Source organism: Aulonocara stuartgranti, assembly GCF_965226115.1.
Source record: "Aulonocara stuartgranti genome assembly, chromosome: 1".
Classification (NCBI taxonomy): domain Eukaryota; kingdom Metazoa; phylum Chordata; class Actinopteri; order Cichliformes; family Cichlidae; genus Aulonocara; species Aulonocara stuartgranti.
The window spans coordinates 22,803,987-22,827,897 of NC_138939.1; the positions used below are offsets into that span (position 1 = coordinate 22,803,987).

At 40.2% G+C, this 23,911-nt stretch overlaps 2 protein-coding genes across 2 annotated transcripts in view; one reads left to right on the plus strand and one right to left on the minus strand.

The window, feature by feature from the left end:
* The window catches only part of mybpc3 (myosin binding protein C3), a 33,062-nt gene extending 20,327 nt beyond the window's left edge, over positions 1-12,735 (plus strand). Inside the window, exons 17-28 of the mRNA XM_082533506.1 lie at positions 1,026-1,185; positions 1,338-1,442; positions 1,562-1,750; positions 5,492-5,626; positions 5,720-5,887; positions 6,008-6,096; positions 6,931-7,126; positions 7,264-7,403; positions 10,078-10,237; positions 10,326-10,462; positions 11,043-11,229; positions 12,319-12,735. Of these exons, the coding sequence (XP_082389632.1) occupies positions 1,026-1,185; positions 1,338-1,442; positions 1,562-1,750; positions 5,492-5,626; positions 5,720-5,887; positions 6,008-6,096; positions 6,931-7,126; positions 7,264-7,403; positions 10,078-10,237; positions 10,326-10,462; positions 11,043-11,229; positions 12,319-12,380 (1,728 nt within the window). The 3' untranslated portion in view covers positions 12,381-12,735. The remainder of the gene's footprint in view (positions 1-1,025; positions 1,186-1,337; positions 1,443-1,561; positions 1,751-5,491; positions 5,627-5,719; positions 5,888-6,007; positions 6,097-6,930; positions 7,127-7,263; positions 7,404-10,077; positions 10,238-10,325; positions 10,463-11,042; positions 11,230-12,318) is intronic.
* A 3,079-nt stretch (positions 12,736-15,814) lies between these two features.
* Positions 15,815-23,911, minus strand: part of lgr4 (leucine-rich repeat containing G protein-coupled receptor 4) — a 32,208-nt gene continuing 24,111 nt past the window's right edge. The window contains exons 7-18 of the mRNA XM_082530145.1: positions 23,734-23,802; positions 23,164-23,235; positions 22,902-22,973; positions 22,660-22,728; positions 22,506-22,577; positions 22,211-22,276; positions 22,012-22,083; positions 21,850-21,921; positions 21,639-21,764; positions 21,215-21,312; positions 20,878-20,931; positions 15,815-20,783 (exon numbers count right to left, since the gene is read on the minus strand). Coding sequence (XP_082386271.1) covers positions 19,375-20,783; positions 20,878-20,931; positions 21,215-21,312; positions 21,639-21,764; positions 21,850-21,921; positions 22,012-22,083; positions 22,211-22,276; positions 22,506-22,577; positions 22,660-22,728; positions 22,902-22,973; positions 23,164-23,235; positions 23,734-23,802 — 2,251 coding nt within the window. The 3' untranslated portion in view covers positions 15,815-19,374. The remainder of the gene's footprint in view (positions 20,784-20,877; positions 20,932-21,214; positions 21,313-21,638; positions 21,765-21,849; positions 21,922-22,011; positions 22,084-22,210; positions 22,277-22,505; positions 22,578-22,659; positions 22,729-22,901; positions 22,974-23,163; positions 23,236-23,733; positions 23,803-23,911) is intronic.

The window sequence follows — 23,911 nt, forward strand, 5'->3', positions numbered from 1 at the left end:
AGGCTGAGCAGCAAGTACAATGTGTACAGTATGGAAAAGGTATAAACCATATGAGCATGAAAACGACATTTGGAAGCTCTCTTGCCACAAGGGGTCACGACAGCAGGTAGTTCCACACGTCTGATTTGGCAGAGTTTTTTGCCTGATGTGACTCCAATGGGGATATTTGTATCTAGTTGAAAATGAGCTAGCAACCTTTTGTTTGGCAAGCAAATGTGTTAACTGCTACACAACTGGAGATAAAATATGCAACTAAATACTAGATTCCAACACTAAATGTAGTAATTGAGAAATATTGTCAAGGTATAATATTAAGTTTGTCATAAAGGAAGCAAGAGCAGCATCACCTCAATCCGGTATTGGTCAAGAAAAAAATTCAAATGGTTAATACTATCAGTCAGACCAGTATGTTATATTAGCATTTTAAAGTTCACCTACTCTGAGACTTAATCTGAAGGTTTTTTACTTTCTATTTTAAAAAAATAAGAGGAATTAATTAGCTCATGAAATTAGATTTCAAATTAGATCTTCAAGTTGTAAAGCAGCAAATTGACATGCTAAATTGTATATTCATGGAAATAATAATGAAAGCAATCAGTGTCTGCATTTATAAAAGCTGATAAATGACTTCAACAAAGTCAAGAAGAAAGGGGAGAAACACCCTTCAAATACGTTATGAGAGTTGAATTTGCATGGTTTGTCCACCACAGGGCACTCTGCAATTTCCTTGTCAGCGACACATGTTTGCAACACTACAAACAACCAGCAGATGTGAGCAGAGTGAGGCAAAGTGTAAAAAAATAATAATTTTAACAAATATTAACTACACAAATGGCAGTGTAAAATATTAGCTGATACACTTGGATTTTTTTTTTTTTAAATCAGCAAATATTGTTATTTGTATTCGTCTTAAAAGTCATAATTGATCCGGCTACAACTATCATTTTTAAGAAAGTGCAGCACAAATTCCCCAAAAAAACTTTGCTCAATATAATCGAGTAACTTTCATGGTTGTCCTCATGTAGGTCGTCACAGAGGGAGATGGTAGGGTCCATGTGGAAACCACCAAGGGCCACTGCGTCTTCACTATTGAGTGTGCTGAAAGGCAGGATGAGGGAATCTACTCTGTTGTGGTTCGAAACCCTGCTGGGGAAGATACAGCAGATATCCACGTGAAAGTTGTCGGTAAGACATCTTTTATCATTATTCTCCCTACCAAAGCCCCAGCAATACCAATTAACACACACCAACAGCCATCAAAGTTGTAAATTTATGAAATTTATCTATGAATGTCAAACTTTCTTCTGACAAAAAGAAGAGTAATGTTTCTCCTCCAGATGTTCCTGATCCTCCCATGGCTCCCACAATCCTCAGTGTGGGTGAAGATTCCTGTGTCGTTCAATGGGAACCCCCTCTGTTGGACGGTGGCCAGCCAATAATTGGTAAAAATAACTTCTAATGGGCTTTATTTCATAATAATATGAGCCATTTTCTTTTTGCATCTTCCTTTATTTTTCCTTGGAGACACCAAGCCAATGGCAACACACATTTGAATTTGCAGGGTATGTGCTGGAGAGAAAGAAGCTGAAGAGCTACAGGTGGATGAGACTCAACTTTGACCCCTACCCTGAAACCACCTATGAAGCCAAGCGTATGATAGAAGGTGTGCCGTATGAGATGCGAGTCTATGCTGTGAACAGCATTGGTATGTCTCGTCACAGTCCAGCCTCTCAGCCATTTGTGCCAATCGGTGAGTCTGTGAATTTATCTTTAGATTAAATAAACAGAAATAATTGCAACACTGAAATGGATAAGTGGATGTTCCATTTTCATTCAGTTCACTTTCATGAAAAGGTTGATTGATGAGTTGTCTTGGTTGTAAAGACAGATTGTGATAACATTGGCATGTTTGACTTGAATAAGTTGGGTCATGCAAGTTCCAGTGACTTAGTCAGTCTAACGTTTCACTCAGGTCATAGGGCTAGGGTGACTTGTAATGTGGTCATGAGTTCCGGGTCTGTGAACTGCGCATGTAACAAATTAAAAAACAAAAACATGATGATGCAAAGATCATCTCTGAGTTAACTCAGGAGTACAGAGCATGTCTGTTGGCTATAAGGAAGAAGTGGCATTTCTGTGGTATAACGCAAACATGAGTAAATAGTCACTGAGACACCGAACACATGTCAGGCTCCTGTGATATTGATTTAGAATGGACTTTTAATTAAAACAATTGATAGTCTATGACTAATTCATCAATAGTCTACTGGGCTGCAGGCACACCAGTTCAGCTCCTGGGCTCCTCTTCTCCAAATCTATGCGGCTGTACTAGATGCAGTATGCAGTTTAGCATTGTTTTACTGAAATATATGACATAATCTGGATGGGAGCATGTGTAGCTCTAAAATCTGTATATACAGACTTTAGAGGCATTGATGGTGCCTTGCCACATATGCAAGTGCCCAGTTCCACAGCCAAACAAGGTTTGGAGTTAGATGCACTCTTTATGACTGTCACTTTTCATTCAGCAGCTCAGGTTTTAGTTGTCTTTTATTGTGGCACTAATTTATCTAAACTGCAGTCTTATCCTACACTTGTTGATTTAAGAGGGAGCATCAGTGTATCCAGATGGTCAGTCACTCCTAAGACAGCTGATTGGGAAACTATCCATGGCATCCCTCTCTATAAATAATGGCCTGGAAGCCCTTGACTCTGCTGGGACCAGCTGCTTAACACACAGGGGGGTCACTGCTTCTGTGGAGGCTGCTGCAGAACAAGTATCGTTATTACAACAAAGACAGCAGGACGAGAAGAGAAGACTGTCAATGAGAGAAAGAAAAAGACCACGTTGAAGAAGCAGATACAACCACCAGTTTAAATTAACAGCAGGACGTCTATGCACCGAGGAAAAATATGACAAAGGCTAAGCTCTCAAAGACGGCTGAGAAGAAGCCAGTGGAAGATAAGAAGTCTTTGGAACGTGTGGAAGAAATGGCAGCTGGGGCTCCAGAGAATGCACAAGCAAACTGTGAACACAGTAAAGCTGAGACAGAGGCACCTCCACCTCCTGATGCAGAACAGGAACCTGGAGCCAGTAGTGCAGAGGCAGCACCCAGTGGAGAAGAGGGAGCACCAGCTGAGGATGAAACACCAGCAAAAGGTGTCACTCTGACAGAAAGTGGTTCTCCTGCAGAGGAAGCTGCAGCCCCAGCAGTGCAGACCCCCGTGGAGCCTGCTGCTGCCGCTGAGCCAGACCCACAGCCTGTTTGCAGTAGGCATTGTTTGATTTAGGATTTTAGGATGTGATTTTTATTTGATTTTATTTTTTGCTGGATTATCATGCAGGTTTTAGAAAAAGGTTCAATCCACACTAGCAAAAATATTATGGTCATAGCTGACTGTATATTTAGGTCATGCTGGCAGTGAATTTTGATTAAGTAAATATTTGTCAGTGCACTGACTGCTCAGCAAATCATTCCCTAACATGTTTACTGGCTGTGCAACACACACAGAAATAGTCACACAATATTTAAAACTTTACACATTTGGTTTCTACATGTTTAAGGGCAAGATGGAGTAGCTATTCAGTTTGTTCATAGTTCCGCATATGCTTTCAGTTTGTCCTCAGAGTGATAACAATAGGGCTAAACTAGCCACTAAATCAGTTCCTCCTCTGTTTCACACAAATTCTAATTAACTCATTGAAGCTGTTCTTCTAACTGTCCTCCTAAAAGAAAAGATTTAATCCAAAGATGTAAGGCCGAAAATCGACCATCTTGGTCTCTATGGATGAGAGACTCCCAGGCAAAAGAGCTGTATAGCGCTCCAGAGCCACAGGTCTGAAATCACGTGTCACACAAAGTATCACAGCCACTTGGACTTTAGCCTGGCAAGTCAAGGTCAGTCATATTCACAGACTCATATTTCACTGGATGGAAAATGATGCCTAAATCTGGCTTATGGGCTAAACGGCCATTTGATAACTAATAACATTTAATATTTAATTAATATGTCTTTGTTGTTCAAGTTAGGACAGGATTAGGCAACCTGACGCTGATTTTCATTATTGGAGATGAAGATTGTGCTAAACCCTGTGGACTATATAAGACCAATAGCTCATCTTCACATACCTCCCACTACAGCTGCCTGAGTATGATCTGTGTATGCTAACAAGAACTTACACAAGTGCATACTGAATTTAACTTGACGGTCTACCACTGCTTCTTAAACACAGAAATGTAATAAATGCTGTCGATTATTATCTTATTGGATGTAGTCAAGCTTATACTAGCAAGCTATATATACAATTATAGAGTGTAGAGGAACACTGCAGGAAAGAAAGATGCAAATTAGCCCAGATATCTATACAGAATTCATCAAAACTGCAGCACAGGAAATTCTGGATGGTCTGTTAGTAAAATTACTGCAAGGCAAACAGCATCATTGTCATAATTCAATTAAAATGCTCTAGAACCTGCTTTTTAACTAAGTGTAGATCTTTGCCTTAAAAATAAATTAATTTAAATACAAGATGAGGAAAAATAGTGATTTTCTTTTCTCAGTCATTGCTTACCTGGCATGTTCTCCTTAAATTCTCTTTACATTAGAGTTTTAAATATTTTTATTCAGCCATAAACTGACACACAAAATAGGACCCAGTGAGATCCACTAAGATAGATTATGGTGATTTCTGATGCAAAAGGTATCTGGGGTCATGGAGATTTTACATTTTAAATGTACAGTCGAGAGCATTTAATAACATTCACACTATGTGGAGCCTATATTAAAAATCTCACATTATACTGCATTTAGCAACACAACATTCATCTTCACTCAAATATTAACATCATCTCTAAAAAATATCTACAAAAGGCCTTTTTATCATCGATGTGATCAATTGTAAGAGGATAAAAAGTTAAAAAGATTGTGCATTAATATATAACATATATGATCCCTAAATTCTAAAGCTCTCTGTCACTGTCCTGACACTGATGACAGACTGATTGTGGAAGGAATTGTTTTAAATAAAATGAATGACAAACTAGCATCTACCTGGGGTTTCAAGAAAGACATAATGTGCAGCAAAAGTGGAGGAAATGGAGAGAAGACCTGTTCCTCATAACTAACCTGAGGTTTGAGTTAGCCCTCTGGCTTTGAGCTTTTCCTCATTACAGGGTTCACAAATTTTACTAGGCCTCCTTTTTTGGAACAGGACTCTAAAGTGTAATGAAATGCAATTTATTAGGTAGACTTTAAGAAGGGAGTTTTTTTTTCTTACTGTCTATGACTTGGAGCTTGCTGACTTGACCTGGTGTGGAACAAAAGAAAAGGAAAGCTGCAGTGTAATGTGATGATGGCTCTGAAGAAGGGTTAAATAATCTTGTACTGATTATTGTCATCCACTTGTCGAGTAATTAATTAAAGTAATGTATTGCTTTAAAGCTCTAGCTGACTCAAAGGGACATTTATGTGCTCTCTGCCTCTTCCTCAGCTCCTACAAGCGAGCCCCTTGGACTGTGCGTCGACGACGTCAGTGACACTTCTATCACGTTGAAGTGGCGGCGGCCTGAGAGAATTGGCTCAGCTGACCTTGAGGGCTATGGGATTGAGTACTGCAAGGAGGGTAGTACGTACCGGAGCAAGTTGCATTTATGCTAATTTCCACATCATAACTCTGTGATTTGAGTTTATTTGAATTTTTTGTGGTTTCTGGCAACAGCTGATGAATGGATACCAGCAATGGAGGGTCTGACAGAGAGGACGTCGACGGTGATCAAAGGCCTCACCACCGGAGACAAGCTGCAGTTCCGTGTGCGAGCCTACAACATGGCGGGACCAAGTGCTCCCGCCACTCTGGCTCAGCCCGTCACCATCAGAGAGATTATGCGTGAGTAATTATAGATTACACGCTTCATTATTCGCTTGCATCCTTTAGTTCCCTACGTGGACGTGATACACAATACTCAGCCATTTTTTCATACTCTTATTTTGTGTTTTATTTTCACAGAACGCCCTAAAATTTGGCTTCCAAGAAATCTCCGTCAGACTCTTATCAAGAAAGTTGGAGACACCATGAACATCGTGATTCCATTTCAGGTGGCTTCATGAACACATGAAACACAACAAGGGATGTTACCTATGTTTGATATCAAAGTAAAACATGACTGATGTCTTTATCATTATTGGTCATATCTGGTGGTCATATCAGTGTGACTGGATGGATAAAAAGGTAGGATTATTTCACCTTTCCCAGCACGGACATAAAAAAATGTAAACCTTGGTCTAAAGACGGCGCCAGGTCAAAAGTCACTTTCATGTTAACATGTAGGCTGTCAGTAATTAGGAATGAGGCCACTTAAGAATCTGCTCTTTGGAATCTGGAAACTTCACCTGTAAGGTCAGATAATTGCTTGTAAAACTTGTTTGGGGGAAAATTCATAGTAGTTTCCTCAAAAGTATTTAAGATTTTTTAACTCTGGATCAAAGCAGTGTAGTGATGCCACTTTGAGGTCAACCACTTTTAAAATGAGGTGCCTTTGATATTGACCATAGACTGGTCCAGGTCCAGGTCTGAAAAGGGAAGCCACAGTAGAAATGTTTTGAACCCACACTCTAATGGACCAGCAGGGGGTGAGTCCTGAGTTTGTAAAAAGAAGACAGGTTGTACTGAAGTCTATAGAGAACTGCTCCTCATCTCCCTCACTCTATCACCTCAGCCCTGATTGTGTTCAAAGAAGGAGTTTGCAGTTTTGTTTTGACAAGCTGACCAACTGTGGCAACGCTGAGCAATGTTCTGTTTATGAGCTGCTGTTTGAACTTGTAAGTGTGACAGGAGAGAGCTGAAAGGTTGCTTTTCTTGTCTCTTATTTGCAGACAAACACAGAAGCAATCTGAGTTACAGCCATTCCTTTCTCTTTTCTTGTGATGCAGGGGAAACCCAGGCCAAAAGTCACATGGAGCAAAGATGGGGAGCCCCTAGATCCCACAATAGCTAGTGTTAGGAACAGTGAAGTTGACACGATATTCTTCATCCGCAAAACAGAGAGAAAACATTCTGGGAAGTATGAGCTCCAGGTGCAGATTGAAAACGTGGAGGACAAAGCAGCAGTAACACTGCAGGTCGTTGGTAAGCAGAACTGAACAAATGGAGAGCTACGTTTGACTTCTAATCGGAGTATAAAAAATCACTGCATTAAAACAGCACCACAGATGTTTTGTCAGTGGGCACTGAATGAGAGCTCCTATTTTTTTTTCCTTCTACAGACCTCCCAGGCCCTCCTGAGGCTCTAAAGATTGTTGATACCTGGGGTTTTAATGTGGCGCTTGAGTGGAAGCCTCCAAAGGACAACGGAAACTGTGAAATAACCGGTTACACCATTCAGAAAGCCGACAAAAAGACTATGGTGAGACTGCGCTAGAAAGCTTTTTGGAGTCCAGCTGGATCCAAACACTAGTTCTCGCTTTTGCTTTTAGCATGTTTTTCCATGCTTTTCCACCCAATAATGAGCAGCTCAATTCAATAAAAGCAGAGATTAATTTAATGTTTTAATTTACCTAATACTTTCCTGTCCCTTTTTCCACGTTTCAGTACCAAAAGTTACATAGAGCAGACGTTCAGGTTAGGAAAATCCTGGTGGACAGAATCTATTGGAAGCACTTTTGCTCCACTTTCTTGTGGTACCATGCCTGTTCCAACTTTATGGTACCTGTGCCAGTAATAGAAATTTGTGCAATATGTTCCACATGGGGAACCTTTGGTAATTTTTGTTGCTAGTGCGTTTCTCCAGTGGTCAGGTTAGGTAGAAGAGATAATAACACTCAAATCTAAATTTCTTTCTCCCTGGCCCAACCGTCTGTGGTCCTGGATGAGGTCAGATTAATATTTTAGTCTCCCTCCTGGAACATATCCTCTAATTACAGCAGCTTATGCTGAACATGCAGTTTCTGCTGGCACACGGGAGAAGTTTGGTTTCTGGAATTTGTATTTGGAAACATCTGCATAGTTTGGTTACATTTAGGTAACAAAACTATTTTTTAAGTTAACAAAGTCTAAATATAAGTCAGCAGTTAACAAAGATTTATTAAATCAATGAGGCTTGGGACTCTCAAGCAAGCCCTACTTATCCACCACAGCCTGCTCCCAGCACCAACTTAGTCAGTCAGTATATTACAGTTGTGGTCAGTTTACATACAGTTTTTAAGTTTACATAAACTCATCATGGGCATAAATGGTAACGGTAAATGTCCTGTATTTGTATAGTGCTTTACTAGTCCCTAAGGACCCCAAAGCGCTTTACACAACCAGTCATCCACCCATTCACACACTGGTGATGGCAAGCTACATTGTAGCCACAGCCACCCTGGGGCGCACTGACAGAGGCGAGTAATATTATAGTAATTTGTTTTTTAAATAATTTCTTTCAGCTGTTAACCTATGGTATTTGGTTAATTGTCCCTTATCAAGTTGCACCTTGACCAGATATTTCTGGTGGCCATCAACAAGCCTCTGGCATCACACAGACCCCATTTCTAAGGAGGCCTACACATTTTCAGTAGGGTTTAGGTTGGGAGGTTCGCGAAAGAAGCTAAACGTTTTATCCACTGCAAAGCAGGTTTTGATGTGTGTTTGGGATCATTGTCTTTTTGGAACATCCGTCTGTGTCCAAGTTTGATTATTCCGTCCACTTTGTGCAATGCAGCAGTACCACTGGTAGAAAAGCAGCCCCAAAGTATGATGTTACCACTTTGACCATGCTTAAGAGTTGGTACGTTTTACTCCTCCAAACATACCTCTTGTCATTTTGGCTAAACATCTTAATTTTTGTCTCATCTAAGCACAAAACTTTTCTCTAGAAGTCATTTGGCCTGTTCGGGTGTGCAGCTGCAAACTTCAGTCCACCTTGAAAATGCTGATTTTGGAGCAAAGGCTTCTGCTGTGGTCAATAACCTCTCAGTCTGTGGCGATTTAAACCTTATTGTGAACGGTAACACTGGTGTTCCAACAGTTTCCAGTTAGTGGCAGCTTTGAGCCTTGGTGGTTCTCATCTGATGTTTAAATTTCTTTCTGACCTTAGCAAAATGGTAGCAGATCTAAATAACTTGTAGTTACGTACAATTGTGTAAACTCCTTATCTTGAAATCTGCAGTTGTTTAGAAACGTCTCCAAGAGACCTTCCCAATTCTACAATTCTCCTTCCTAGATCCTATTGTTAGTATTGGTTACTCCAGTGAGTGCTTGTTAAGATATAAGGCAGAACCTTTCAAAACCACTTATTAAAAAATTAAAGTGACTTTAATGGCGAACCCGTTGTGTATATTTGAGCCTTTTTGCCGACGTTTGATCCTGTGTGGATTATTGAAAACTGCAAATAAATTTGATCTTGAACACCCAATTCTTGTTTTTTAAAGTCAAATTCAGACTCTTCCCAGTAACTTTCCTCTGTGGGTCACTAGTGATGTAATATCTGGCCTCCTGGCAAGAGCTCCAACTGCCACCATCCTCCACCTCGAGCCGCCAGGAACAGTGTCAGCCAGGAATGTCCTAATCTTATCCTTGTAGCTTTGAGCTGGTCCAGATTGTCTGCACAGTGACGCAGGACCATTGTTCCCCTGCCAGCACAGCAAGTGCTCATGTTTCACTCCAGCCATTATTATTAGATCAAATTAAGTTTGCTTGCAACATAGTGAGGTAGGAGTGTTTATTATCATGTTACCAAAAACAGTGTACCTGTTATGTGGCATAGATAAAAGCACTTAGGGCAGGTGTCCTTTAAATAAACCCTTGTCTCAGTGAACAAACAATATATCCTGTGTAACTTTATGTGGGCTGTGCCTTAATGTAAAGATTAAATGTCATAAAATGAAATATTATCATAGCCATCCAGAGTAGCTTCAGGTGTCTTTAAGCTGAAAACTTAAATAAGTATGAATGACACCCTTCTGGACTCTAAATAAAACCAATTTATAAAAGTATGATGATTCATTCTTTTTCCTCACTCATTCAGTTACATTTGTCTTTAAAGTGGTACTTAAACACTCAATCTGTTTTTTCGTGTGTTTTTTGAAATTAATGTGAAGGAATGGTATACAGTCCATGATCAGTACCGCCGAACCCATTGTGTTGTGTCCGACCTCATCATGGGGAATGAGTACGTGTTCCGAGTCTTTTCCATAAACCTTGTGGGCCTCAGCCCAGAGCCGTACTGCACAAAAGACAGTGTTTACATTCAGAAAACAGGTGAGCAAATATAGCCAGTGTGATGCACTTGTGGTTATGATTATATGCTCTTTGGAACTGAAAGGAAATTATCCAATTGTCATCTCAGGTATCATATACAAGCCACCCAACTACAAGGATCATGACTTTACAGAGGCTCCCAAGTTTACACGCCCTTTGGTGGACCGTTCTGTCATAGCAGGATACAACGCCACCCTAAGCTGCGCCGTGCGAGGAATACCAAAGGTCTGTAGGGTATGAATTAGATGTTTCAAAGATATTCACTTTTACTAGAATTAAACCTTGTTAAACATTTTCCTCTGCTTATATACAGTGCTTAACAATTTTTTAGACCATAAGTGTGTGTGTGTGTGTGTGTGTGTGTGTGTGTGTGTGTGTGTGTGTGTGTGTGTGGATAGATAGATATAGATAGAAAGAATAACTCTATCAGAAAAACTTCAGGAATGCAAATAAATAAGCAAATAAATAAGCACTTTACAAATCCTAAACTAGTACAGAGAAAACCCCACCATCAGATGACCCCCTATGAGCAAGACTCCAGCACGCTGAATGAACAGATCAGCAAAGCTGGCTCTGTGATTGGCTACAAACTGGAAACTTTTGAAGCTGTGGTGGAGAGGAAGTCACTGAACAAACTGTAATCATTATAATCTTGACCACCCTGAAATCTTTATTATTATTAGTAGTAGTAGTAGTAGTATTAATTGTATTATTATTATGTTATTCAATCAACATTTAAACTGCTTTCCAAAATCTTTTCCCAAAAATATATACTTACATAATTCTACTTTTCCTCCCTTATTAGCCCAAAGTAACATGGTACAAAAACAAAATGGACATCTCAAATGAAGCCAAGTACAGGATGATCAGTAAGCAAGGTGTCCTGACGCTGGAGATCCGTAAGCCCTGTCCATTTGATGGGGGGGTGTATACGTGCAAAGCAGTCAACGACAGCGGTGAAGACACAGTGGAGTGTAAACTGGAGGTTCGCCGTAAGTAGTTCATGAAATGCATGTGTCCCCTTTTGCATGCCCCACTTAGACTGCACTTTTTCTCCAGCATCCTCCTTTAACACCCCCTTCCACCTCCCTTGTTTGTTCTTAAAGAAAAACATTCACGCACACATGAACTCATCAAATAATTAAAGAAAAATATATAAATATATTTTAGTGTTAATAGCAGAATACAAAAAAAAAAAACATCCACATTTGATGTGAAATGGTTTCTTGGAAAATATTAACTGACCACACACCCCAGAAAATCTTCGACACAACAGTCTTGTATTTATGTATTTATTCCATGAGTAAAATTGGACATTCATTAACAAAGAAAGATAAAGAAACCCATTCAGTTTGATATTTCCCCACATCCTGAATTGGCTCTCAGGCTGCACACTTACTAAGAGATAAACAAGTTTCTGCTGAAGTCCTTTGAGTCCAACTAACAATTCATTTAAATTATGAATTAAACCCGCCGAGCCTTTTCTGTTTTTTCTGTTAAATACTAACATTTTATGAAGTTCTTTCTGAGATAATGTCTTGGGGATTATTGGGAAATTATAGAGCTCTAAATTGTGCTGCAGAAAAATAATCCTGTTAAAAACTGATTTGCAATTTCTGTCATAACTGCAAACATAAAAATAAAATCACATTTGCACAGAGTAAAAGTTGGCATTTTTAATTGTCATAATTTACCCTGTCAAGCTCCAAAATAACCTGTAATATGATGATAATATGATAAGTTCTTAGGAGGGATTTGACAGAGAATTATGGACTTTATTACAGTCTCCACATTTATGAGGTTTTAAATGTCCACTGAGAATGTTTAAACAGTTCAGCTGTATTCATTTATTTTTAATTCAACAATAATTATTAATTGAATCTACAGACAATCATCGCCAAGCTGTGCAACTCTCCTCAGTTATGTGGAGGTGTGACTTTCAGTGAACTTTCAGCATTTTTTAAAAACCAATAAAACAGTAAAAACACACTACAGACATTAATGTTACCTACTCAGCACCTAACAGATTAAGTAATTTTTTGTTTTGTTTTTACTGAATAAAAATCCCCCCTGCCTTGCAGCTCAAATTACTAGAGAAGATAAGAAGGAGCCCAAGAAGGAAAAAATTCAAGAAGCCAACTGAAGAGAAGAGGGCATCTCAGAGTTCAGCTCCACATCCTTTTTATGTTTATGTGCTGCTTTCCTCTCCTGCAGTCATCTCACATCATGTTATCCTCACTGTTATATTACTGTCATGTAAACCACTGGATGACAGAAGTGAATGGGGCTCACTGAATTTGCTGTTCCTTTATTTTCATTTTGCTATAAGTATTTATTATTAATTATCCCAAACAATGATCTTTATTTCAGTCCAGTTCTTGGTATTGATAACAGAGATAACAGTGTTTAGTAAATAGTATCAATATTTAGGAAACTACTGTCTGATTTGCTGCTTGTCTGGGCTGATTTGTGTGCATAAAAATTACTTGAAAACAGAATTACTAAGTGATTTTTTTTCAGTCATGTAGTGTACAGAGCTGTGAGGACTATGTATTTGCTGTCTTTCTACTTTTTAATTTCTTTTCACATTTACATTTAAGATCATCAAAGTTTACACAATATTGGACAAAAATAACCTGAGTAAATTCAAAACAGACTTACAACCACCGTGTTAAATCATGAATTAACTATGATTAATCACATTTTTCTTTTTGGAAAAAAGAAAAAAAAAAAACTACAGACCTCAGTCCTCAGTTAAGGTCTGAGTTCTTGATTCAACAATATGAAAGGGAAAAAATCACATCTATAGGGGAGCTCCAAGGAGAAAACCACTGCTGACCAAAAAGAATACAAAGACTCATCTTAAATTTGCCAAAAGACCTCTTGTTGATCCCCAAGACTTTTGGGGAAATATTCTGTGGACTGATGAGACAAAAGCTGAACTTTATGGAAAGTTTGAGTCCTGTTACATCTTGCATTAAAACTTCATAGAAAGAACATCAACAGTAAAACATGGTGGTGGTAGTATGATGTTCTGGGGCTGCTTCGCTGCTTCAGGACCTGGACAAATTGCCATAGTTGATGAAACCATGAATTCTGCTCTCTACCAGTAAAGGAGAACATCCGGAGGTAAAGAGTACTTGACTTATGCAGCAGGGCAATGATTAGAAACACACCAGCAAGTCCACCTCTGCATGGCATGAATGCAGGTGTTGGATTGGCCTAGTCAATCTCTGGACTTAAATCCAACAGACTTGTTTTTGCATGACCTTAAACAGGCTGTTCATGCTCAAAAATCCTCCAATGTGTCTGAATTAAAGCAATTCTACAGAGAAGAGTGGGCCAAAATTCATCCACAGTAATGTGAAATATGAAAAAAAAAAACTAAGAAATCAAGAAGTGTACTGTATATGTAGGTGGTATTACATTATAGTGCAGCAAGGATTTTTTGAAAACCCCCAAAGCCTGCCACTGATACTCAGAAGTCTGGTGCAATTGATACGAGTTTCTGAGAGCTTAGTTTTATTGTAACAAAGCCTTTTTAAAGCCAGAGCTGTAAGGCATGTGCCTGAACTATGTGAAGGGCTAGAATAGCCGGGATGTGATTAAATGTAGAGTAGAGCACATTCTGGCTTTGCTCCATAGTGGGCTCCTGTAAGATCACTCAACAGTTATTCCTTTGATGCCTTGAATGTAAATATTTCCCGTGCCCTTTCAGCGTACAGCTGCAAAAGATCCAGAGAGCCTTGTACGTGTCACAGGGTCACCTGGAACATACTTGATAAATGCTTTAGAGCATCTCTGTTTTTTGCAAGGTGTTTTGACAACTCACTGGCTACTGACTAGTGACTGATATCTCTTTAGCCAATGAGTGTGCGGTTTCATACCACATATAATCCACCATTTTGAAATAGAATATCTTGAAGAGTTACAAAACAGAATTACATTTCATTCAGCATGACCCAAATTGGTTAAGTGAGTCCATAAACTCAGCAAGAAAGTCTTCAGAGAGGTCAAGACAGAGAGCAATTTTCCCATAGACCTCTACAGGACCGGCAGTCTTTTTGCAACCACAACTATCGCCATCTGGTGGCCTTCAGAGACACTGCAGGCAGGTTGAAGACACTTTCACATTGGCTTCATTTCTCCATCCAAGAAGCCTTGTCCTGGTTTTATACGCTTTAAGGCTCTGGCTCAGAACTAGCATTGTGTAATTAATCACATTGTTAGCTTGAAGATCAACTAAGTTTCTGTAATTTACATTTAGTGGCAGAAATGGTACAAAGTTTTGTGTATCCATCACATACTGGGTAATAAGACTGATAACTCCTCACTTTAATTCATCAGTTGTACCTCAACTGAACATGTGGACAGAGCAACTGGCTCAAGTCACTTCAAATGTGGTACAAGCAAGCAAGCAAATGACCTTTCCTCTCATATACTGCCAGATGCTGGTTTGTGAATAGGACTTTCATGGTCTTAAAAGCAACACAAAAGTACAAGAATTATTGTGTTCATCCAATTTTATTCATTCAAAATTTAAAGAAATAGCTTTTTTTCTACTTTAACAGAATAAAAACAACTCGGGGAGATCTCACGTGTAAAACTAGTAAGATTTAATTCAAACTGACAATAAGTGAGATACTTTATATATAATCTGTATTATTCTGCAGGTTCATACCTATAAAACATAAAACCAAAAAAATTCATAGTTTAAGGTTGGTTAAAAAAAAATCACAGTATACAGTACATAGATTCCTCCCACAATTTGCAAAGAACTAAAACGATGTACAAACAGAGGTGACAAATTAAAGGAAAGGCCAACTTTAAGCCCTATGTAAGGTGTGGCATTCATTCATTCATTTATTCTACAAGTCTGTTTGGATGACGGTGCCGGAGAGCCCCGTCTAACTTATCAGTCTACAATCTCCCATAGGTGCTGAGATCTAGCGACTGTGAACACATGACAAACATTATTAACGATTAAATGATCCCTCATGCCCTGTGGGATTATCATCCTGGAAGAGACTGCTCATATGATGACAGAAATGCGTCACCACAGGATAAGCTGTGTAGCTAGTCGCCAAGGAAAAGTTCTATTTTGCAGAGAGACAAGCAGACCTAAACATAACAACAAAGCACAGCAAAGCCTCCGAATCCACCCCACTGCATGGATGTCAGGCATTTGAGTTTTCCTTTAATTTGTCACCTATCCTCTGTCAATGTAAAGCCAAGAATGCAAAAAAAAAAAGAAAAAACAAAAAAATGAACAAATCACTGTTGGTAGCCACTACAGTTGAGGAGGTAGCTTCCGTAGTTAGCATCCCATTCTTGATTATCTGTGTTCAAATAATTTACAGACAGACACAGAAACAAATAACAATAATCAAAACTACACAGAAAGAAAGAAAGAAAGAAAGAAAGAAAGAAAGAAAGAAAGAAAGAGATGCATACATTTTCACCACGTGGCGCATCAGACATCTCAAACAGTCAGCGAGACATTTTAGTAAGTGAACTTATTTACACACTCAGTTGTCTGGTGTGTGAAAACAGAAGATAGGAGTCGAAACGCCGAAATTGAAAGTTGCAGTAGAAGAACACAAGAACTTTTTATTGGTGGAAGAAAATGTTTCCCTACATTGCCTGAATTCCAAAGCGCTCACATGATGTGCACTTGTGAATACATGCTCAGAGGGTGTATCCACCTCAATGTGTACAATCATGCTCTAGCACAACACCAGCCAATCCCTCGTCAAACACAGCTTCACTTAGGTCAGCTCTCAGGATGGAAAGACTTACATTTTACTTTGAAGCATTAAAAAATGCTTTTCTGATCAGCTAGACGGACGGGACTCAGTATAACTTCTCAGTTAAGTCTGAGAAGTCTCAAACAGCAGAGTTAAAGTAGTCAATCTGTTATAGATAAATCTTCCTTTTCTTTTTAAATCAAGGCCTTATTTTCCTTCTTTTTTTTTGTACCATCACATATTTACTAGTCAATCCATCATATACAGGAAACACACAGCCTGCACACAAATACCTTTTAATACAAGAGCACACTGCAGATGCTTGTCTTTAAATATCTGTGGGTGACTAACAACCGCCCCCTCGTCCATTTCATACTTATTGGCAATGCTAATGCACCATCTTGTCAACTCAGCTGGCTGCCAGTCTTGTGTAGTGTTCAAATCACGTGAAAGTGAAAGCAGTATTACATTCATGTTTTTGTCTTGGATGATATTCATGTTTTTTTTTTCTTGCTCATGAGCCAAAATCTGTTTAATATGTATACGACTTCAATCAATAGTATATAAAAAGCAAGTTTTGGCTGCTCCATTGCCACAAGGGGTCACCACAGCGGGTAGCTCTGCACTTTTTTGTAGTATAACCAGCATAAATGTAGCTGATTTAAATTCGTAGACTGTTTATTGCCTTTTTTTTTGCAACATATATGTGAGTTTCCATGCTCTGAAGTAAATCCAGGGTTGTAAATGTTTGCTAAACATAGAGCTAGAGCAGCAGGTGGATAAAAAAACGAATACAAAAGAAAAAGCCTGGCTAAGCTAACAAGCTGCTGGCTGTCATCTTACCCTAAGCCAGTGGTTCCCAAATTTTTTTTGCTAGGCCCCCCTTTGTTTTACAACATAGGTGTCAAACTCTGGCCCGCGGGCCAAATTTGGCCCGCAGCCTAATTACATTTGGCCCGCGAAGCCATACCAAATTACTATTAGAGCTGGCCTACTGGTATTATACAGCTAATATATATATTGTTTAGTATTAAGCTTTGCTTGTTCCATATTCAGTTTTTCAGCAAAACTTGTTTGAGTCCATAAGAAAAGATTCATTCTTATATCTAGAGGAAGATTTTTTTTTTTTCAATAAATATTAATGTTAGCCTGCGACTTTGTTCCAGTTTTGAATTTTGGCCCACTGTGTATTTGAGTTTGACACCCCTGTTTTACAAGAAAAATGTTCGCGCCCCCCCTCGCACGCACACACCCTTATTTTGCTCCATTGCAGTTTATTTCACACCTCAAACATTTAGTAAACAATTAAGCAAATACAAGTAAACTGCAATAAATTACAGGTAGTAATAAAATAAACTACTAACTCTTTTATGCTACGTCCGCACCTACACGGGTATTTTTGACAACGCAGCTGTTTCGTCCACACGTAAACTGTGTTTCGAATCACCGACTTTTTAAAACTCCTTTTTTGCGTCTACCTGTTTACGAGGAATACAGAGTTCGTCACGCAGCGTCAAAGGTATGTGCCTTTTTCACGTCACGCTGTGCGCCACGTTATTGTTTACATGAGATGAATTGCAGAATGGCAGATAGTCAGATTAACAGTATTTTGTCTCTATCTGCAGGTTTTACACGCTTACATATACATACACAGTTACTGTCCCTCTATTTAGAAAGGCAAAGGCGTCACGGTGTAATTATTTTACATGTAGTTGTTTTTTTCCTGTGTAATAATATTCAACATTGCTATCAATACATTTTTCAAAAAATGCCTCTGTGCAAAATGGGTTTAAAAACATAAACAGCTGTAGGATACTGTTTGTCCGTGATTTGAACCAGGGGAACAAATCGTGGCAGGATCAGCCTGATGTTATTTGTATCCCACTGTAACTTTACTGTATAAAGAGCTAACATCTCCAAAATGTCAGGAGTAGTTAGTCATTACAAGTGTTTGTGAACTAAAAATCACGAATGTGGGATGCTGTTTGTCCGTGATTTGGAGAGCCCAGCGCTGCTCCCGATGAAGGGGAAACCAATTATGCAGGGGAGACCTACCTTGGCAACTACCTTGGAAACATATTCAGCTATGCTTCATCTCCTGCTTTGCGTTTCTGTGGCTGCCCCGTGCTAGCAGTGTCCATGCGTTTTGTTTTTCCCCCCCTTTTCATACCGCGCCCCCCTGCAATGGCTCTGCGCCCCCCCTAGGGGGGCGGGCCCCACACTTTGGAAAGGTCTGCTCTAAGCAAACAAGCACATTTCCCAAAATATTGGTTTATTCCTGTGATTTAAATGATTTCTTTTTTTATTATTATTATTCATAGGATTCAATTTTTGAGCAGTTTATGCTTATAAATACTCTGCATTCAGCACCATTAACAATCACCCTGTAGGCCACAACCAATCTGAGTATCAGGCCTAGGCAGATCTCATTTAAGTGTCATTGTACTGAAAAGGCTAACAGCATGCATCGCTCTGTAATTTAGCAAACAAATAGCTCAAAAAGGAAAAACAAATATGAAAATAAGGCCCAGATTTTAAAATAACTGGAATTTTCCATAAGAAAGATCAAAAATTGTGACATGAACCTGCATGAGAGTGCTTGTTTTGGTTTTTTGGTGAGTAAAAACTAATAAAGGTGCTGTTTTTTTGGTGAATGCTTGTTATTACACTGTATTTATCATTCAGAGGCCAGAAACTGTCTCCACCCAGCCAGAGACTTAATGCTACTCAAACAATAAATAATCTTTCACATCCGCTGTGCCTAGTTGTTGCTGAAACAGTGATATCTGCTACTTTTAATCACATTCTCTTAAAGTAAAGACATGTTTGTTTTAGACTATTTTAGACACTTTACAATCACACGCAGGCAGGGCAGAAGTTATTGCTGACTTTATATTATCCCCCCCGCTAGGTGAAGACCACCTGAAAGTTACATTCATACATGAAAGTTTAGCGTGATTATTACATTTGCTACATTTTTGTAAAAGAAACAAAAATTCTGAAATCAAAAGTTGCTGTGAAGAAACTTTAAAAATTGACAAGATGTATAATAATTAAAAATTTAAAAGCTTATAAGTACAGGTGAAACAGGGCAAAAAAAATCATTAACACATACATGGAGGCTTGCAGACGCAGGCACCGGTGGCAACATTTTCCTTTGCGAGATCCTTTGTCGACCAGTTTGTGATGCAACTTTCTCGGTTCAGGTCTCCTAGAAACTGTTTCTCAGTTCAAAAAACCAAGTTCCCTTTAAATGATTGGCTGTGTCTGTTAACACAGTTATTAGAAACTAAGTGCTTGCTGAATCGTAGGGTAGTTGGCACATTTTGCTGTTTGATATAAAAACGTTTATTCTTGTAGCATCCAAGTTCACATGACACAGATGCGTCATTAGTCCTTGACTCGAGGTATGTTGTATGAGTAGTGTACAAGAGGAAGGCCTCTGCTCTGACAAAAGCAAGCTCGGCCACACGCCTGAATCTGGTCCGAGCTATCTGACACAAAAGAGTCCCCCTCGTCTGCGTACTCAGACTGTGCAGACGGCGTGCTGCTGTCTCCCCAAAACCCCTCCGAGCGCTGGTATGCCGCAGCTCCAGCCAGGAGGGTGGGACAACTGTGGGACTTGACCAAGTGTCTACAGACTGTGGAGGACGAGGGGGAAGAGCAGGTCCTGGCACGCAGTGCTGCCTCACACTGCTCACAAACAACCACCTCACCGCAAAGCTGCGAGTACATCCCACAGTCAAAGCCTAGGTGTGTGGAGGAGCCCCCGTCTGTGAGCTCAGACCCTCCGCCACTGTCATCTCGGTGACCTTCTGTGGTGGTCTTCATCTCCCTGGTTGAACTTCTGCGACTGCGTAGTCTCAGCCAGTCCTCCCTGAAGGCTGGGCTGAAGAACACGTACAGCACTGGGTTCAGGCAAGCGGGCAGCGGGAAGAAGATGAGGGTGACGGTCTTGGCAATCTCCGGGCCACCAGCTGAGGAGCCAGTCAGGAGGGGGGCAAAAGAGAACGCTGCCACAGGACAGAAGAAGATGCAGTTGGTGAAGATGAGCCAGGCGATGTGTCTCAGGGCACCCGTCTGCTCCGGATCTGCCAGCTCCACCCTGCCCAGTGTGCAGTACAACTGGGTGTACACAGCTGCGGTGAACAGGTAGGCCACGGCGTTGAGCAGCACCAAAATGACCGTAACACTCAAAGCTGGACGCTCACCGCCGGCAAACGGCAGGCAGAGAGGAGACGAAGACTGATCACCGGAGGTCACGAGAGGCAGGCAGGCCCCAGCGGTGGCCAGCAGCGCCAGCAATCCTGCAGCGAGGCTGAAGCGTCGATCTCCTCTTAAGCACCCGCGACGGCTGCTGGCACTCCTCCTGGGCGACATCATGACCTTCCCAAGAATCATCCGCACGGCCACGCTGCGCTCCACGGCTGCCAACGACAGCAACAAGACTGACCACTCTGACGAGAAGACGGCCAGAACTCCTGTGATCTGACAGCCGGGTCCCATCTCCCACCACACCCCAAACTCAGCGAAGGATCCCCACGTAGCAACATCGAGCACAGTCAGCACGCCGACGTACAAGCCCGTGAGCAGGTTGGCCAGAGCCAGCAGCCCCATCAGCAGCCTGGCTGGAGAAAGAGACGGGGTCGGGCAGTGGGAATGGGCAGCAGCTCGATGTGAGGGAGAGAAGGTGGCCACCAGCACCAGGCTGTTAAAGACCAGCGACACCAGGCAGATGAACCAGACTGTCAGACGGATCATCCAGTTACCCAAGAGGTGTTCACAAGGCTTGAAAGCTCCTGAAAAGCCAACAATATGACAAATTTAGTTATTATCTTTTTTGGGATTATTTCAAATCTTTAACACTGATTGATAAACACAAAAGCTGACTACCTGGTGAAGGAGAACAATGCATAACCATTGAGATTTTTTCCACATCTTCCCCACCTGCAACAAGAAAGAAAATGGATATACTAAGAGGGAAAAGTGTTTTTTTTTTTTTTTTTAACTCAATCCAAACTAGTAACATTGCTGTTTAAGCTCTCTGTGATACTTTCAATTTAAATGTAATTTACATTTTTTTATATCTTTTTTTGGGGAATTTTACAACCTCATGACAGCCAGGAAATATAGCACAATTTTTAATGTTAGTAAGATGGAGTAACACTAACACTGCAAACAATCTTTTTACTTCAATAACACATGCAGTTAACATGTCCGCCATCCCCACCTGCAGTTTTCTTCATGTGCTCTTTCTCAAAAGAAGTCGTCACTGAGTCACATCCAACGAATGCACAGCACTGGTAGGCGTAAGGGACAGAAATGGACCTTAAAAAAAAGAAAATGTTTATCATTTAATAGCACTGGCAGATTTAAGTGTCATATATACATTTCTGGCCCTTCTGATTGCTTCCAATAGTAGTATTTAGATGTGGATTAGCCTCCTCATTCGTGGAAGCTGTTGTGTTTTCCTCAGTTTTTCTATACCATTGTTGATTTGTTTCTCTTTGCTGTACTGAGGGATAACTGTTCAGTTTATACTTGTGTGCACCATGTATGCTTTTCAGTTCTTGAAAACTACTTGCCCTCTTTGTCTAAGCATGCAAGTGTATTTTACACTTACATGTCCTCAGCCTACACAGCGTCATTCTCACCTGAGTTTAGGCAGGTTATTTGCAGTTAGCACATTTTTCATCTGCGGGTTCCCGGAGAGTTTCAGCTGACTGAGCACGCTCAGTCCAGCTGTTGGAATCCCAGTGAGAGAGTTCATACTCAGGTCTCTGCAGAAATGATTGCACACAGACAGTTTAATTTTGTAGGGCACAGAGAGTGACACCAAACAGTGTGACTGAAGGTCCTACTCACAGGTTGGTGAGCGCCCTGAGGGTGAGGAAAGCATCTCTGTGGATAACTCGGATTTCATTTCTACTCAGGTCTCTGTGTAACATAACTCAGTGAATTCACAAATCAGGCATAAAAACATTTGTTTATATTGCATCAAGGAAGTGCATGACTAAGTGGACTTACAGTAAACGGAGAGCAGAGAGACCTTGGAAAGTGTCTCGGTTAATTTTTTCAATATGATTGTGCTGAAAGTTTCTGTAAATGGGAAACATAATTTTATCAGGTTATAAACAAGCAAACATTTCTTTAATCGCCTTATTTGTTTATTTTTTCTGCCTTTTAAAGCTTTCTTTTGTGTAATGGCTTTTCGATCTTCACTCACATCTCCTGCAGCTGGGTGCAGCCCTGGAGGGAAGGTAACTGTTTTATCTCATTGTAGGACATGTCGCTGATGGAGGAAAAGAAACAGCTTCAATAACTGCACAACTGGGACAAATTAAAATGAAAGAACAAAGACAAAAAGGTTGGACTGTTCCATTCAGTGATAACTGGTCTGTAAAAATGAGTGCACAGACCTTACTAAAACACTATGCACTGTTCGACCTACTCTGCTCTCTTTGTATTTTCCTAATGATCAATTACCTGCTGTAGGTAACAGGAAAGAGAATGTTTCTTACAGCGTTCGCAGCACTTTGAGGTCCTCGCACAGATCAGTGGGTATGGATGATATCTTGGTGCCCGAGAGGGTCCTGAATATGAAAAGCTACTCAGTCACTTCTGAAACACAAAATCGCACAAGCAGAGAAAGATGCCGCATCTGAGTTCACTTACAGACTCTCAAGGTTGTTAGTCCATGTAAGGATGGGGAAGTCCTGCATCATACTGGCGCCACGCAACATCCTGAAAACACAAGTTTGAAGAATAGTAAAATCATTATTACAGAGATCAAAGTGTGAGATGGTGTGACTTAAATAAGACTGACTGACTCTTAGAGCACATTCAAATTGCCTTTTTCATATATTTTTATTCAGCACTACCATCTGTCAGGAGTTGAGCCTGACGGAGGGACTTACAGTGAGTGCAGGCTGGACAGGTTCTGGAAAGCTGACGCGCCCACGAACGACAGAGGGTTGTCATAAAGATGTCTGGGAGAGCAGAGGGGGGAGAATTCAAAGCAAAAGTCATTCACTATGCAAGAATGGCACCATCTTCTGGACATTCATCTTTCTGAAGCCTCAAACTTGTATATGGCGTATTTACAAAGTTAAGCTATGAGTGTGCCATGTCTGTTTATAAATGAGTGTCTGCAAGTCAGAGGGGAGAGTTGGACCTTACATGGTTTTCAGCAGGGGATTGTTGTGGAAGGCCCCCTCGGGTATGGAAGCAATATCATTGCTATGAAACCCACTAAAGAGAGAAGGTGGCAGTGTCAGTAAACTTTCCACAGTTCAACACGTGGCATACACATTACTTAATTTCACATACTCTAAGCCAAAGTTTAAAAAAAAAAAAGACATAATGATTCTATCAGTGAGTGTCAAATGCTTTAAAAAAACTTTTATCAAAAAAACATGTTATCTATTTCTCTTTAAACATCATATCCAAAAGGTAAAAGCTCAGATATATAACGATGTAACAGCATTAAAGTCAACAGAATATTTTGTTTCTGTGTGTGACAAACAGAAACAGTCACAGAAATGAAGGTAGCTTAAAATAATTTCAGTATACATGTGTCTAATCCTCTAATATTTAATATAATTAATATTTTCCTCATTACACATCTGTCCTTTTTTAAACCAGAAAAAAAGACAGCAACTTGCCTCAGTGAGGCATTAAAAGTTTCCTGACTTTAGTAACAGTACAAAATGTCTTTCTCGGGCAGTAGAAATGGGGCAGTATACTCACAGCTCTTTCAGTTTGGGGAGGGCCTGTATTGCTTTGGGAAAAACCTTCAGGTTGTTGAAGTTAAGATCTCTAGACAGAGAGAGACACAGGAAATCAGTGCAGTTTCATCCATCCTGTTTCGCATCCAAAAATCAATGCAACATTCAAACAAGGACATCTACAATTAGGAGGAAAGACT